We start from the raw sequence: 12,200 nt of genomic DNA, 5'->3' as shown, positions 1-12,200 counted from the left end.
CTAACCCTAAACCCTTTTAAAAAAAAAAAAAAAACAATTTCTTACACTTTATAAAAAAAAACAAAACTCCTAAACTCTAACCATAAACCCTTTAAAAGGGAAATAAATTCGTACACCCCATGTTGCGTGACATGCACTATATTTGTACACGTTTATACTGTAAGCCGTATGATTTGTCTTGTCCTCTTAACCCTATACAGATAAACATGGACAAGTCTTGGATGTCAAAACCTAGGGGTACGACACGGTATAACGATGGGTGTAGGGCGTTTGTGGCATTTGCCGTTAGTAACTGTACGGCCGGCGATGGAAAAATTTACTGCCCATGCAAGTATTGTCGAAATAACCAGCGTCACACTCCTGAGTACGTTCTTGCCCACTTGACTGGAGGTCGGGGGATGAATCCGAGATACAATTTGTGGTATATGCACGGTGAGACTACGACTGGTTCCGCTATTCCTGGTCAGTGTTCGAGTCATCACAGTGGCACAGAGGCCGCTGACCGTAGCACTGAACATGGTGATCATGTCACAGAACAGGAGGGTGTCGCCGTGGAACAGGATGATAACATGCACGCCATGTTGCGTGACGCCTTCGGCGTGCACGATGTTCCTGAAGGGGTCAGTACTCTTCCGCAACAAGTTGATGAAGATACCTCGTGCGGGGACGCATTGAAGTACCAAGAGCTGTTAAAGACTGCCGAGAAGCCCCTTCACCCTGGTACGAAGCACAGTAAATTGAGTGCTACTGTACACATGTACAACTTGAAGTGCATTGGAGGTATTAGTAACAAGATATTTTCAGACATTCTCGAATTCATCAATCAGTTGTTGCCTCCTTGTGATGAGGCATTGCCAGATAACACGTATGAGGCGAAAAAGTTCCTAAGTGGCATGGGTCTGGGGTATGAGAAGATTCCGGCGTGCCGTAATGACTGTATGTTATTCTGGAAAGACAATAAAGAATTAGATTCATGTACCGTATGTGGAGAGTCTAAGTGGAGGGCTGATACACATGTAGATGATGATGGTGAGATCATATCAGGGAGAAAAAAACGCCCGGTGAAGATCTTGAGGTGGTTTCCACTCATCCCACGGTTGCAGAGGTTATTCATGTCTGAGCATACTGCGCCCCATATGAGATGGCATGCAGAAGGCCTCACTAGGGATGGCGTATTGAGGCACCCGGCCGACGGTGAGGCATGGAGATCGTTTGACATTTTACACCCAGATTTTATGGCAGAGAGTAGGAACGTCCGGCTTGGTTTGACAGCAGATGGATTTAATCCATTTGGGAACATGAGCACATCCCACAGCACATGGCCCGTAATGCTTGTGCCGTACAATTTGCCACCTTGGATGTGCATGAAACAGTCGTCCTTCATCCTTTCCATGGTTATCCCTGGACCGAGCTCACCAGGTATGGATATTGATGTTTACCTTCAGCCATTGATTGATGAGTTGCTGGAACTGTGGAATGTAGGGGTACGAACATTCGATGCTTCAAAGAAGGAAAATTTTATTATGCGATCTCAGTTGATGTGGACGATAAACGACTTGCCAGCGTATGCAGATTTATCTGGTTGGCCTAACAGGGGTGCGAAATCATGTCCTTGCTGTATGCAATCGACGCGTTCTATACGCTTAAAGAACGGATGCAAATTTTGCTATATGGGGCACAGGAGATATCTGCCGCCTGAACATCTGTGGCGGCTTAACAGGAGGACATTTGACGGTACTGAAGAATTTGATAGCGCCCCGATTGTGCCATGCGGATACGAGGTTCTCCAACAGTTGGACGGAGTTGCGTTTGGGGATGAGACCGCGGGTAAGAAGAAGAAACGGAAGAAGCGGAAGAAGGGTGCAGGGAGTTCCGATGTTATATGGAAGAAGAAAAGTATATTTTTCAGATTGCCGTATTGGGAAGACAATTTGCTTCGGCACAATCTTGATGTTATGCACATAGAGAAAAATGTCATGGACAATATACTTGGCACTATTTTGGATATAAAAGGGAAAACGAAGGACAACTTGGCAGCTCGACTGGACTTGCAGGAAATGGGGTTGAGACCTAAGTTGCATCCGTTCACGGCCGCCAATGGTAAAACGTATATTCCCGCTGCCTGTCACACCATGACTAGAGAGGACAAAGAAAATTTTCTGAAGGTTCTTCGAAATGTGAGGGTCCCGGACGGATACGCCTCGAACATTTCACGATGTGTTCAGCTGAAAGACCGTACAATTTCCGGGTTGAAGAGCCACGATAGCCACATACTGATGCAACAGCTTCTTCCAATTGCACTGCGTAAGTCATTGCCTGATAAAGTTGTTAGACCTCTTGTGGAGATTTCGGCATTTTTTAGAGGCATATGCTCAACAAAGCTATCACAAGAAGATATGGACCGACTGCAGGGTGACGTCTGTATCACTTTGTGCAAACTAGAACAGATATTCCCTCCAGGGTTTTTTACGAGCATGGTCCACTTGGTCGTGCATCTTGTGCGCGAGTGTAGACTCGGCGGACCCGTGCAGTATAGATGGATGTACCCGGCAGAGAGGTAAAATTCGGCGTAATATGTAAATATATAATTTGATTTAAATGTAACCATAATTGACGACAATTAAATGGTCGTGTATGTGTGTACACCAGGAGTCTGGGGCATTTCAAGTCTACTGTGCGCAATAAAGCGGCTCCTAAGGGGTGCATTGCGGAGGGGTACATAGCGACCGAGCTGGTAACGTTCTGTTCAAGGTATCTGAATAACGCACCAACATTCCACAACAGACCTCAGAGGAATCCTGATGGATCCAAGGGGGCAGGCACGCGTGTTACCCTGAACCGGTTGATAATGCACCAGATTCATCGTTATATTGTGTTCAACTCTGAAGAGTTTCACAATTTGCGGACGTAAGTAGTGTTTATATATTTAACAGAATTCGAATAACGCAATTAATTGATTTTACTACATAATTGTATACGCTGAATGTAGGATGCACAAAGACGCGCTTAGGCGATCATGCACTAGAGGTCGCATTACGGAGGCTCTTATTGAAGCAGAACATCATGAGCAGTTCTGCGAATGGTACCCTGCATATGTAAGGAAATAGTTGTAATTTTTAAGTTGGATAAATTTATGCGGGTTCAATATAATTACCCAATACACGTGTTTAATATTTGTAATTATAACATAGGTCGATGGCCTTGACGATCAACGTAGGGAGGAATTGGGTCACAACTTGGTTATGCGTTGTAGAGGGCTGAAGGAGACAGCGGTCAAGTACAACAGGTACGTGGTAAATGGGAAATTGTTTCGCACGCTTGCCCATGATGTGGGAAGGAGGACTCAGAACAGCGGCGTATGTGTTCCTACCGTTGAAGGCGAAACGTACTACGGGCAGTTAACCGATATAGTTGAGGTCGAGTACTATGACAGGACTACGTACGTCCTATTTAAGTGCAATTGGGCAGACCCCACGATGGAAAGAGGATTCACAATAGACGAGTATGGCCTAGTGTTTGTCAACTTCAATCACCTCGTCCACAGGGGAGAACTGATTCAGGACGAGCCGTACGTGCTTACATCTCAGGTGGATCAAGTATTCTACGTCGAAGATGGAAGGAACCCAAATTGGGTTTGTGCGGTTAGGACCAAACCGCGCAACGTGTACGACGTTGGCCAGGGGGATGAGAGTAATGAGGATGGTACAACCTACCATGAGTGCGTACCGCTCGTACTAGCCACTGATGACCTACCCGATACGAATGATGAATTCGAGTACGACAGGCCCGACATTGATCCGATTGAAGCTCCCGTGATACAATGATTGATGTATTTCTTGTGAGTATAATTAGCTTGAACTCAACACACTTGACTGATACATATATATATTGTTTGTACAATTCGCTTGAACTGAATACGAATTTCTATTATTTGCATAAATTTCGTTGTATAATTTGCATATTCATTAAAAATATATTACAAAAAATGTTCTAATTAATTTGTCTACATTTGTTCGCAGGTATTGATGGACCAGGGACGCCATCCTTATGCATATCGGGCACCTCGTCCACCCGTGCCCCCCATGACCACGCCCACTGATTCGACGCCAGTATATACTGCGGCGTGGCCACACCACCCAGACGGGGCTTATAGACCATTGTTGCCGGGTATGGTGGCCGTGCCCACGTCAGATCACGGGCAGACCAGCACAGCTGGACCTTGCAGCTCTCCATTGTCAGAGCTGCCGACATTATCTCAGATAGGGTTCACCCAACCGGGTAACGCCTATCAATGGTGGGTGCGAGAGGGGATGGGGTCACAGGGTTATGCGCCGTACTTTCCGTATACGTATAGTGGACCGTCGACGTGTAACCCTGATAGTGAGACGCAGGATGGTAGATTTCCGCTGTCACAGACCGGGGAGATGCAGATGCCGGCTGTGGGGTTGGGACAGATACCGGCACAGGCGGCGATGCAGGGCCAGATTTTGGGGCCGAGACAGATGCCAGCATCGGGGGCGAGTCAGGGCCCGGGGCATGTGGAGAGGCAGATGCCGTTACCTGGTGAGAGCCAGATGCGGCTTTCCGGTGAGAGTCAGATGCCGCTTTCCGGTGAGAGTCAGATGCCAGATGTGGGGGGGAGCCAGACTACCCATGAGGAGGACGTAGCGATGTTGGGTACCGATCAGTTGGCCCCCGGTAGCCCCCAGGGTATGGATTCAGATGATGATCAGCATCCTCCACCAGCCGGAGAGGTTGGCGAGGAGGTTGCAGGCGACCCAGCGACGTAGCACATAGGGACTGGGCAGATTCGGTTGATGGGTAAGTACATATGTAGACATCCTTAAAACTCATATTATGTTACCAAAATATTTTTTTTGGTTTGGAAAAAAATAACTATTTGATTACATTTTGTTTATATATGTGTGTGTGTGTTATTTAGTGTTAACCAATTAAATTAATGTTGAATATATTTTTTCATTAGGGTACAACCCAGACGGGACCATTTATTATGAAGTGATTGACGACCCAGCGAGAAACTGGGTGCTCCCGAGGGGGAAGAAGGTTGTATTGCAGTACAATGCTGCTATACAACCTGTAGGACGAGCCTGCAATCGTTTTCGGCGGGAAGTGGGCAAGATGATCAGGAGTGGGTCCTACATACACATGCGGGACGAATGGGCGAGGGTAAATAGGCAGATTAAGCAGGCAATGTGGAACGCGCTGATGGTATGTTTATGAATATAATTTAATTATTTATTTGAATTAAACTTGAGCTTAATGTTTAGGTTGAAGTTTTTAAACCTATAATGCTTTGATTGAAATGTGCAGGAGGAGTTCTATCTACCTGTATCAGTAGACATGCGCAGGGCACAACAGGAGGCGTGGAATGATATTGGACGTAAGCACCGCTCGTGGAAGTCGAGGTTCAAAACCCAACTACGAATTGGAGACGGTGACACGCCCGAGAGTATCCGTGCGAGAATGCCGGAGAAATTTTTTGAGGAGTATGATGCAGAAGATGTAGAATTCCTGCTGAGAGATTGGTGCAGAGAGCATAAAATCGTATGTAGGCCAAAAAATTGTCAACTATTTTTTAATAACAGTTCATTTAATTTTAGTTTTAATTTAAGTGTGTCAATTGTTACATGTTTATTTTCATGTTCAATGCGTAGGCAACCTCTGAACGGATGAAGAGGTTGCGGGAGCGGAATGACCTACCCCATTGTGCGGGATCTAAAAGTTATGCCAGATTTAATCACGAGGAGGTAATTAAATATATATATATTTATGTTTTTAATATTTGTTGGTAATTGTTTTTCTTTTTCTTTTTCTTTAAACTATTTTTATCGCTATCTGTTTGTTATATATGTCAACTGCATGACGACAGACATGTACATCTGGCACGCCCCCCACTCGCGCCGCGTCGTTCGTGAAGACACACACAAGGAAGGACGGCACTTTCGTGAACGACCGTACACGGGTCTTATGCGTATGCTACTGATTTAGTTTACTAATATTTTTAAATTATGTGTGATATGTCATTATTCAATATATGACTTTTTCATGTTGACGACGTACAGGAGAGGATGACGCAGAGTTTAGCCAGTGATCCAGCCGCCACGCAAAGCGTCTCCGCAGACACGGTGCGTTGGGCACCGAACGACGCTTACGAACAGGCGATTGGGAGGCCTGAGTATGCAAGGAGGGTTCGGCAGGTTGGGCCGAACGTCACACCTGTTCGAGGGACATGTTTTTCATATAGGCCTCGGTCACAGGGGGGACCATCTCAGGGGACGTCTCGGGATTGGGCCGAACAGTCTCGGAAGATGGAAGAGATGCAAGCGGAGCTACATGCTGAGCGAGCGAGGAATGACCGGTTGGAGCAGCGCGTGCAACAGTTCGACGGCATAGAGCAGCGCTTGCGAGAGATGGAGGTCTTCATGTCCTCCATGGGAGTACCAGCACCATGTGTTGGTAATCAGTCTTCTCCTGCACACGTAGGTAGTACGTCGTCCGTTGGTAGTGCATCTGCAGGTATGATTTATATTGTGTATAGGACAATTAATTTCAATTTGTTTTCATTACCCCTTTAATTTTGCAAGTAATATTATATACTTTAATTGTCTATATTATTTGCAGGTAATTCGACAACGGTTGGTACGTTGTCGCCTGTTGGACGACAGCTGAGCCAGCACTCCACTGTCGCTACACCTTCGCCCGCTACACCATTCATTGCGCAGCAATCGCCGGTGGGCGAGAACACGCCTAGGACGGTACCTCGTGATTCGCAGAGACGCCTTTCAGATTTGTAGATATTTTGTGTAATTATTTTTTGTTCGTAAATATTTGCTTGTTAACGAATATGTTATTAATTATTTGTTTGTGTAGTATGATTTCGTGTTGGTTTTGGGTAAAATAAATGTTGCGTTATTTGTGGTCGAAAATTACAAAATTTGAAAAATTCAAAAAAAATTTTAATTAACCCAAATAAATTTTAAAAAACAATAAAAAAATTATTTTTTTTAAAAAAAAAACCCAAATTCAGTTTTTTATTTAATTAAAATTTTTATTTAATTTTTTAATTGTATTTTTAATTTAATTAAAAATACAATTAAAAAATTAAATAAAAATTTTAATTAAATAAAAAACTGAATTTGGTTTTTTTTTTCAATTAAAAACAGTTTGACACGCGTATTGGAATACGCGTGTCAAATTTGACACGTGTATTCCGATACACGTGTCAAATTGTGCAGTTTGTAACATGCACATTTGACACGCGTAATACGCGTGTCAAACTACACGTGTCTAAATGTTTGACACGTGTACGACACTGTACACGTGTCAAACTGCACGTGGCTATTTGATGCGATTTTTGTAGTGAGGGTCAAAGTTCGATCGAGCCATATTTTTCTTAAATAAAAAATGTGTACCAAATTATATCATGGCCAGCTTTGATGACCAATTAAAAGTCTCTTCTTTATGAATTTGTTTCAGTCATGCTACCTACCGTCGCAAATAGGCTCCGTCGACAATATTTAAATGATTTATGAAATTTATTTTTTTTTATCTTATTTTTTTAACATTTATTTGAAATAATATTTAAATGATTTATCTTTTCTATCTCTTACTCCAACCATTTACTTGAAAGAAATATTTGAATGGTATGGGAAGATGATAAGGAAATTGATTGTTAAGTTGATTTAAAAAGTTTAAGCAAAAAGTGATTTAAATAGCATGCAAGCAAGTGCTCTAAAGAAATTCAAGCCATGAATTTTAGATGATCGAGTCTTGTTCTGAGTTGACCGTACGTACTCCGGCAACCAGCTTTTACGAGAAGGATTCAAAGAAAACCACAATTTGGACGAGAGACAAACTACAGTCAATTCAAAAAAGAAGAAATTTTTTCATTCCAAAATGCTCAAACTGGAAGTTAATTTGTTAATTTGTATATACCGGACGCCACAAATTATCTTGTTCAGAGTTGACTGTACGTACTCCATCTTTTACGATAAGAATTCAAAGAAAACCACAAGGACAAGCGATAAACTACAGTCAATTTAAAAAAGAAGAAATTTCTTCATCCCAAGATTCTCAAACTGGAAGTTTGAACAAACATTAATCAATATATATATATATATATATATATATATATATATATATATATATATATATATATATATATATTTTACTCCAAGCTTGAGCCAGATTTTTGGATTTTTTTCTTATGAAATTTTGCCTTTTAACTTTTATAATCCAATTTAGTAATATCCTGTGTATATATAGTTTATCGAAAACTGGGAATGCAGAAACGTAATGTGAAGGGGTTTGTAATTTTACTCACCTTTAAAGATTTTGTATCAAAGAGATTAAGAATTTAAGAACTGAGTTTGTTTTTGTGTTTGTTTTAGCGTAAAATATTTTTCATATTATCTAGTATTTGGTGAGGACAGGAAAATTTAGTTAACAAAAAATGATTTCCCAGTTAATAGCAATTTTGCCACTGTGACCAAGGGAAAAATAGCTTATGTCTAGATCCCTTGAGAAGTGTAATTTTTCGGAGCTTGTCTCCCCGTTTCCCCACCCAATTCTATCCAAATCGACAAATTGCAACACCACCAACTCCTAATTATGATAAGGAGGGTTAGTCAATATTACTCTTTAATAAATTAAGTCTTCAGTTATGAAAAAAAAAATAATTACAAAGATCAATTGATTGGGAATCAATACTTAAGAATTTGTGAACTTTCCATATAGAGACTTGTCCAAAAACCAAAAAGCATACTCTCCCTAAGAAAGTATAGAAAGGCAAAATATATTGAAAAGAACAGCTAGCACTATAAGTACTAAAACATTGCCGAAGGCTGCAAATCCTAGCATGCATGAATTAATATATATATGAGAAAACTTCACATAACCGGCTTGAACTTTTTATCGCTGTTGCAATATACACTCCAAAGTTCAAACTCTCAATTTAATGTATCAAACTTTAAAAAATTTGCAATTTCATTCATCCCATTAAGGTTTGAGATAAAATTGGAAAGTCAAAGGGTGAATAACGATCATTATACCCCTGTATACTTTGAAATTACTAAATTACCCTTAAATTTGCAACATTTGTTTTTTCAAAGTATTATGGTATTTTGAGAATTTCCTACTCCTCCGTTAGGATTTGACAAAAAAATTTTACAGATGGGTGAGATTGTAAATTTTTAAAAATTCGATACACTAAATTAAAAGTTTTCAACTTTAAGGAAGAATTTGTAAAAGCTGTGAAAGTTGGGGGATTAAGTTAAGTTTTTTTAAATATATATATATATATAAATTAAAAAAAAAAAAAAAAAAAAAAAAAAAAAAAAAGAAAAAAGAAAAAAAAGAAAAGAAAAAAAAGAGGAAAGTAAAAACCCCACCTCTTAAATGAAAAACAAAGATAATTTTACGCAAGAAATTAAAGCCCGTGGATTGGAAAAGTTTACTCATGCGATTTATGTGCTAATTAACCTCAACTTTGTAGGACTTGCTACAATTGGTACTTGCTAGTGTGTGAATGTCCCAAAGTTCAGTTATTCAAAAATTTTAAACTTAATTGAACGAAAAAGCAAAGAATATATGATGCTCTGCCAGCCTGCCAATTTGATCGGATCAAAGTTATATGATGCTTAGACATGGCATGGTCAGCTCTAGAGGCCTCACGACTCCTCTTGTTTCTTGACACCACACTCCTCGGAGAGGCATATATAAAGGCACCATTATTAAACCACAAGCTCTCTCAAGCTCTCTTCTTCTCTAACTATTTACTTTGCTCTTGTGAGAGAAAAATGTGCAAAGCCCCTTAAGGTTTTCGAGCTGCCGAGGCGTAGCGTTTGAGATCAAACGGCCTCATGCATGCTGATCCCTTTGCCACCAAAATGCCCACCGGAGATGAATCCCCCAGCAAAAGTAGTATAGTTTGGCTCGGTTCTTCTAGAAATTTCCCTTTTTCCATTCAAAGGTCTATGAGCAAAACCAGCAGCCACTTTTGTGATCTTGATCTTGATGAAGGCCAAGAAGATAACGATGAGGAGAAACAGAAGCAGAAGCAAAGCCCACTTCCACATCTGGCTGCTCAAAAGAAAGATTCGAGGCTGTCAGTCATACTTCTCGATCAAGGGCTGTTGACAGTGTACAAGCGACTCTTTGCAGTTTGCTTGATTCTGAACATTACTGGCTTGCTTCTTGCAGCCACAGGGCATTTCCCATACGCAAGGAGCAGGGCTGCGCTCTTCTCCATCGCAAATATACTCGGTTTGACACTCTGCCGGAGCGAGGCTTCCTTGCGAGTTGTCTTCTGGCTGGCGGTGAAAATCTTGGGGAGGTCATGGATCCCTTTGTCTCTCAAGACTGCCACGACATCTCTTCTCCAAAGTGTTGGGGGGATACATAGTGGCTGTGGTGTTTCTTCGATTGCATGGCTAATATATGCCTTAGTCGTCACTCTCAAAGACAGGGAAAACACTTCCCCTGAGATCATAGCTTTAGCCTCTAGCATTCTTGGTCTTCTGTGCCTATCTTCTTTAGCAGCATTCCCTCTCGTCCGGCATCTCCATCACAATGTATTCGAAAGAACTCACCGCTTTGCTGGGTGGATTGCTCTGGCTCTCCTCTGGGCTTTTATTATACTAACAATCTCATACGATCCAGAAACCAAATCCTACAAGAATGACGTTGGCTCCAGGCTGATCATACAGCAAGAGTTCTGGTTCACTGTAGCCATCACTATGCTAATCATTTTGCCATGGTTGACTGTGAGGCGTGTAGCCGTTAAAGCCTCTGCCCCTTCAGGACACGCGTCAATCATCAAGTTTGACGGCGGAGTGGAAGCTGGAATATTGGGAAGGATCAGCCCATCCCCTTTATCCGAATGGCACGCCTTCGGCATAATTTCTGATGGAAAGGATCAGCACATGATGCTAGCCGGCGCTGTCGGTGACTTCACCAAGTCCTTGGTCTCTAACCCTCCAAGCCACTTGTGGGTTCGCCGACCGCACTTTAACGGCCTGCCTTACCTTGTTCAAATGTATGACAGGGTTTTGTTGGTGGCAACTGGATCAGGAATTTGCGTGTTTCTGTCTTTCCTCTTGCAGCGATGTTCAGCTGATGTGTGCTTGCTTTGGGTGGCCAAGGGAATTGAGCAAAACTTTGGAAAGGAAATCAAAGAAATGTTAAGTGGGTGGCCTGAAGAGAAGGTGATTGTCCACGACACCGCCGTGCTTGGGCGTCCCAATGTGTCTCAGTTGAGCATTGATGCTGCTAGAAATTGGAGAGCTGAAGTAGTCATTGTTACCAGTAATCCGGAGGGAAGTCGGGACGTTGTCAATGCCTGCAAAGCTGCAGGAATTCCAGCCTTTGGCCCCATATGGGACTCGTAAATCACTATGCATATCATTAGGGCCGTAAGTGAGCAGAGCGACTCGTGAACATGTTCGAATTTAGTTTGTTTATTAAACAAACAAAACTTGAACAAAAAATTTAGGCTCGGCTTAATTCGTATAGGCTCATGTAAACTCGATTGTATGACTTCATTTGTATTATTTTATAATATTATTTTTAACTTTGTAATGAGAACATGTAAAGTATTTAAAAAAATAAAAAAATGTTATTCATAATCTAATACATATAAGTTAAATTATTGTAATTGTGAGTCTGGATATAGATATAAGTGCTTTTGTGTATATATGAATGTATAAATATACTATAATACACATATAAAATTGAGATTAGATTATTTAAGATTTGAGTTAATTTATCTATTTACTCAAACAATAAATCTTAAACTATACTTAAGTAACTAATAATTAGTATTAATTTTTTAAAAAAAAATTAAACAATCACAACATTTACTTTATATATGGAATGACTAAATAAATTAAGTAGTTCGTAATCGAACAACAGAGCTTGAACAGATTATATGGTTCGATGATAAGCACGAACTCGGCTCATGTTAAAAAAAAAATTAGACGAACCGAGCTTGAACATTTAATACTCGGCTTGGCTCGCTTCGATTACAGCCCTAGTTGATCTATCACTGTACAATAGCTAAAAAAATTTATGTTTTCTTTTTTAACTAAACCTGGTTCAAGTAGTTTGTGGTTCTACTCTACTTGTTAATATTTAATTTATGAAAGCTCCTTCTATAAGGATGAGCTGTAAAAGTGATGTTT

General features: G+C 41.0%; 2 protein-coding genes and 1 long non-coding RNA gene across 3 annotated transcripts; all 3 read left to right on the top strand.

The window, feature by feature from the left end:
* Window positions 1–2,818: 2,818 nt before the first annotated feature.
* On the top strand, window positions 2,819–3,233 carry LOC133867737 (uncharacterized). Its single transcript, XR_009900157.1, has 3 exons — window positions 2,819–2,907; window positions 2,990–3,095; window positions 3,192–3,233. It is a non-coding gene; the product is annotated as an uncharacterized LOC133867737 (long non-coding RNA).
* A 2,721-nt stretch (window positions 3,234–5,954) lies between these two features.
* LOC133867831 (uncharacterized) lies at window positions 5,955–6,914 on the top strand. Its single transcript, XM_062304595.1, has 3 exons — window positions 5,955–5,992; window positions 6,084–6,537; window positions 6,643–6,914. The coding sequence occupies exons 2-3, from the start codon at window positions 6,090–6,092 to the stop codon at window positions 6,813–6,815; spliced, it is 621 nt and encodes a 206-aa protein (XP_062160579.1). The 5' UTR covers window positions 5,955–5,992; window positions 6,084–6,089; the 3' UTR covers window positions 6,816–6,914.
* Window positions 6,915–9,665: 2,751 nt separating this feature from the next.
* Window positions 9,666–11,408, top strand: LOC133868958 (adenylate-forming reductase 06235). The gene is given in 5 exon segments (XM_062305949.1): window positions 9,666–9,731; window positions 9,815–9,880; window positions 9,882–10,557; window positions 10,642–11,132; window positions 11,187–11,408. Coding segments are annotated over 5 exon segments (1,521 nt in total).
* Window positions 11,409–12,200: the final 792 nt, after the last annotated feature.

Source organism: Alnus glutinosa, chromosome 5 (genome assembly GCF_958979055.1).
Source record: "Alnus glutinosa chromosome 5, dhAlnGlut1.1, whole genome shotgun sequence".
Taxonomy (NCBI): Eukaryota; Viridiplantae; Streptophyta; class Magnoliopsida; order Fagales; family Betulaceae; genus Alnus; species Alnus glutinosa.
The sequence above is the reverse complement of the archived record's forward strand: the minus strand, read 5'-3'. Positions and strand labels throughout refer to the sequence as shown.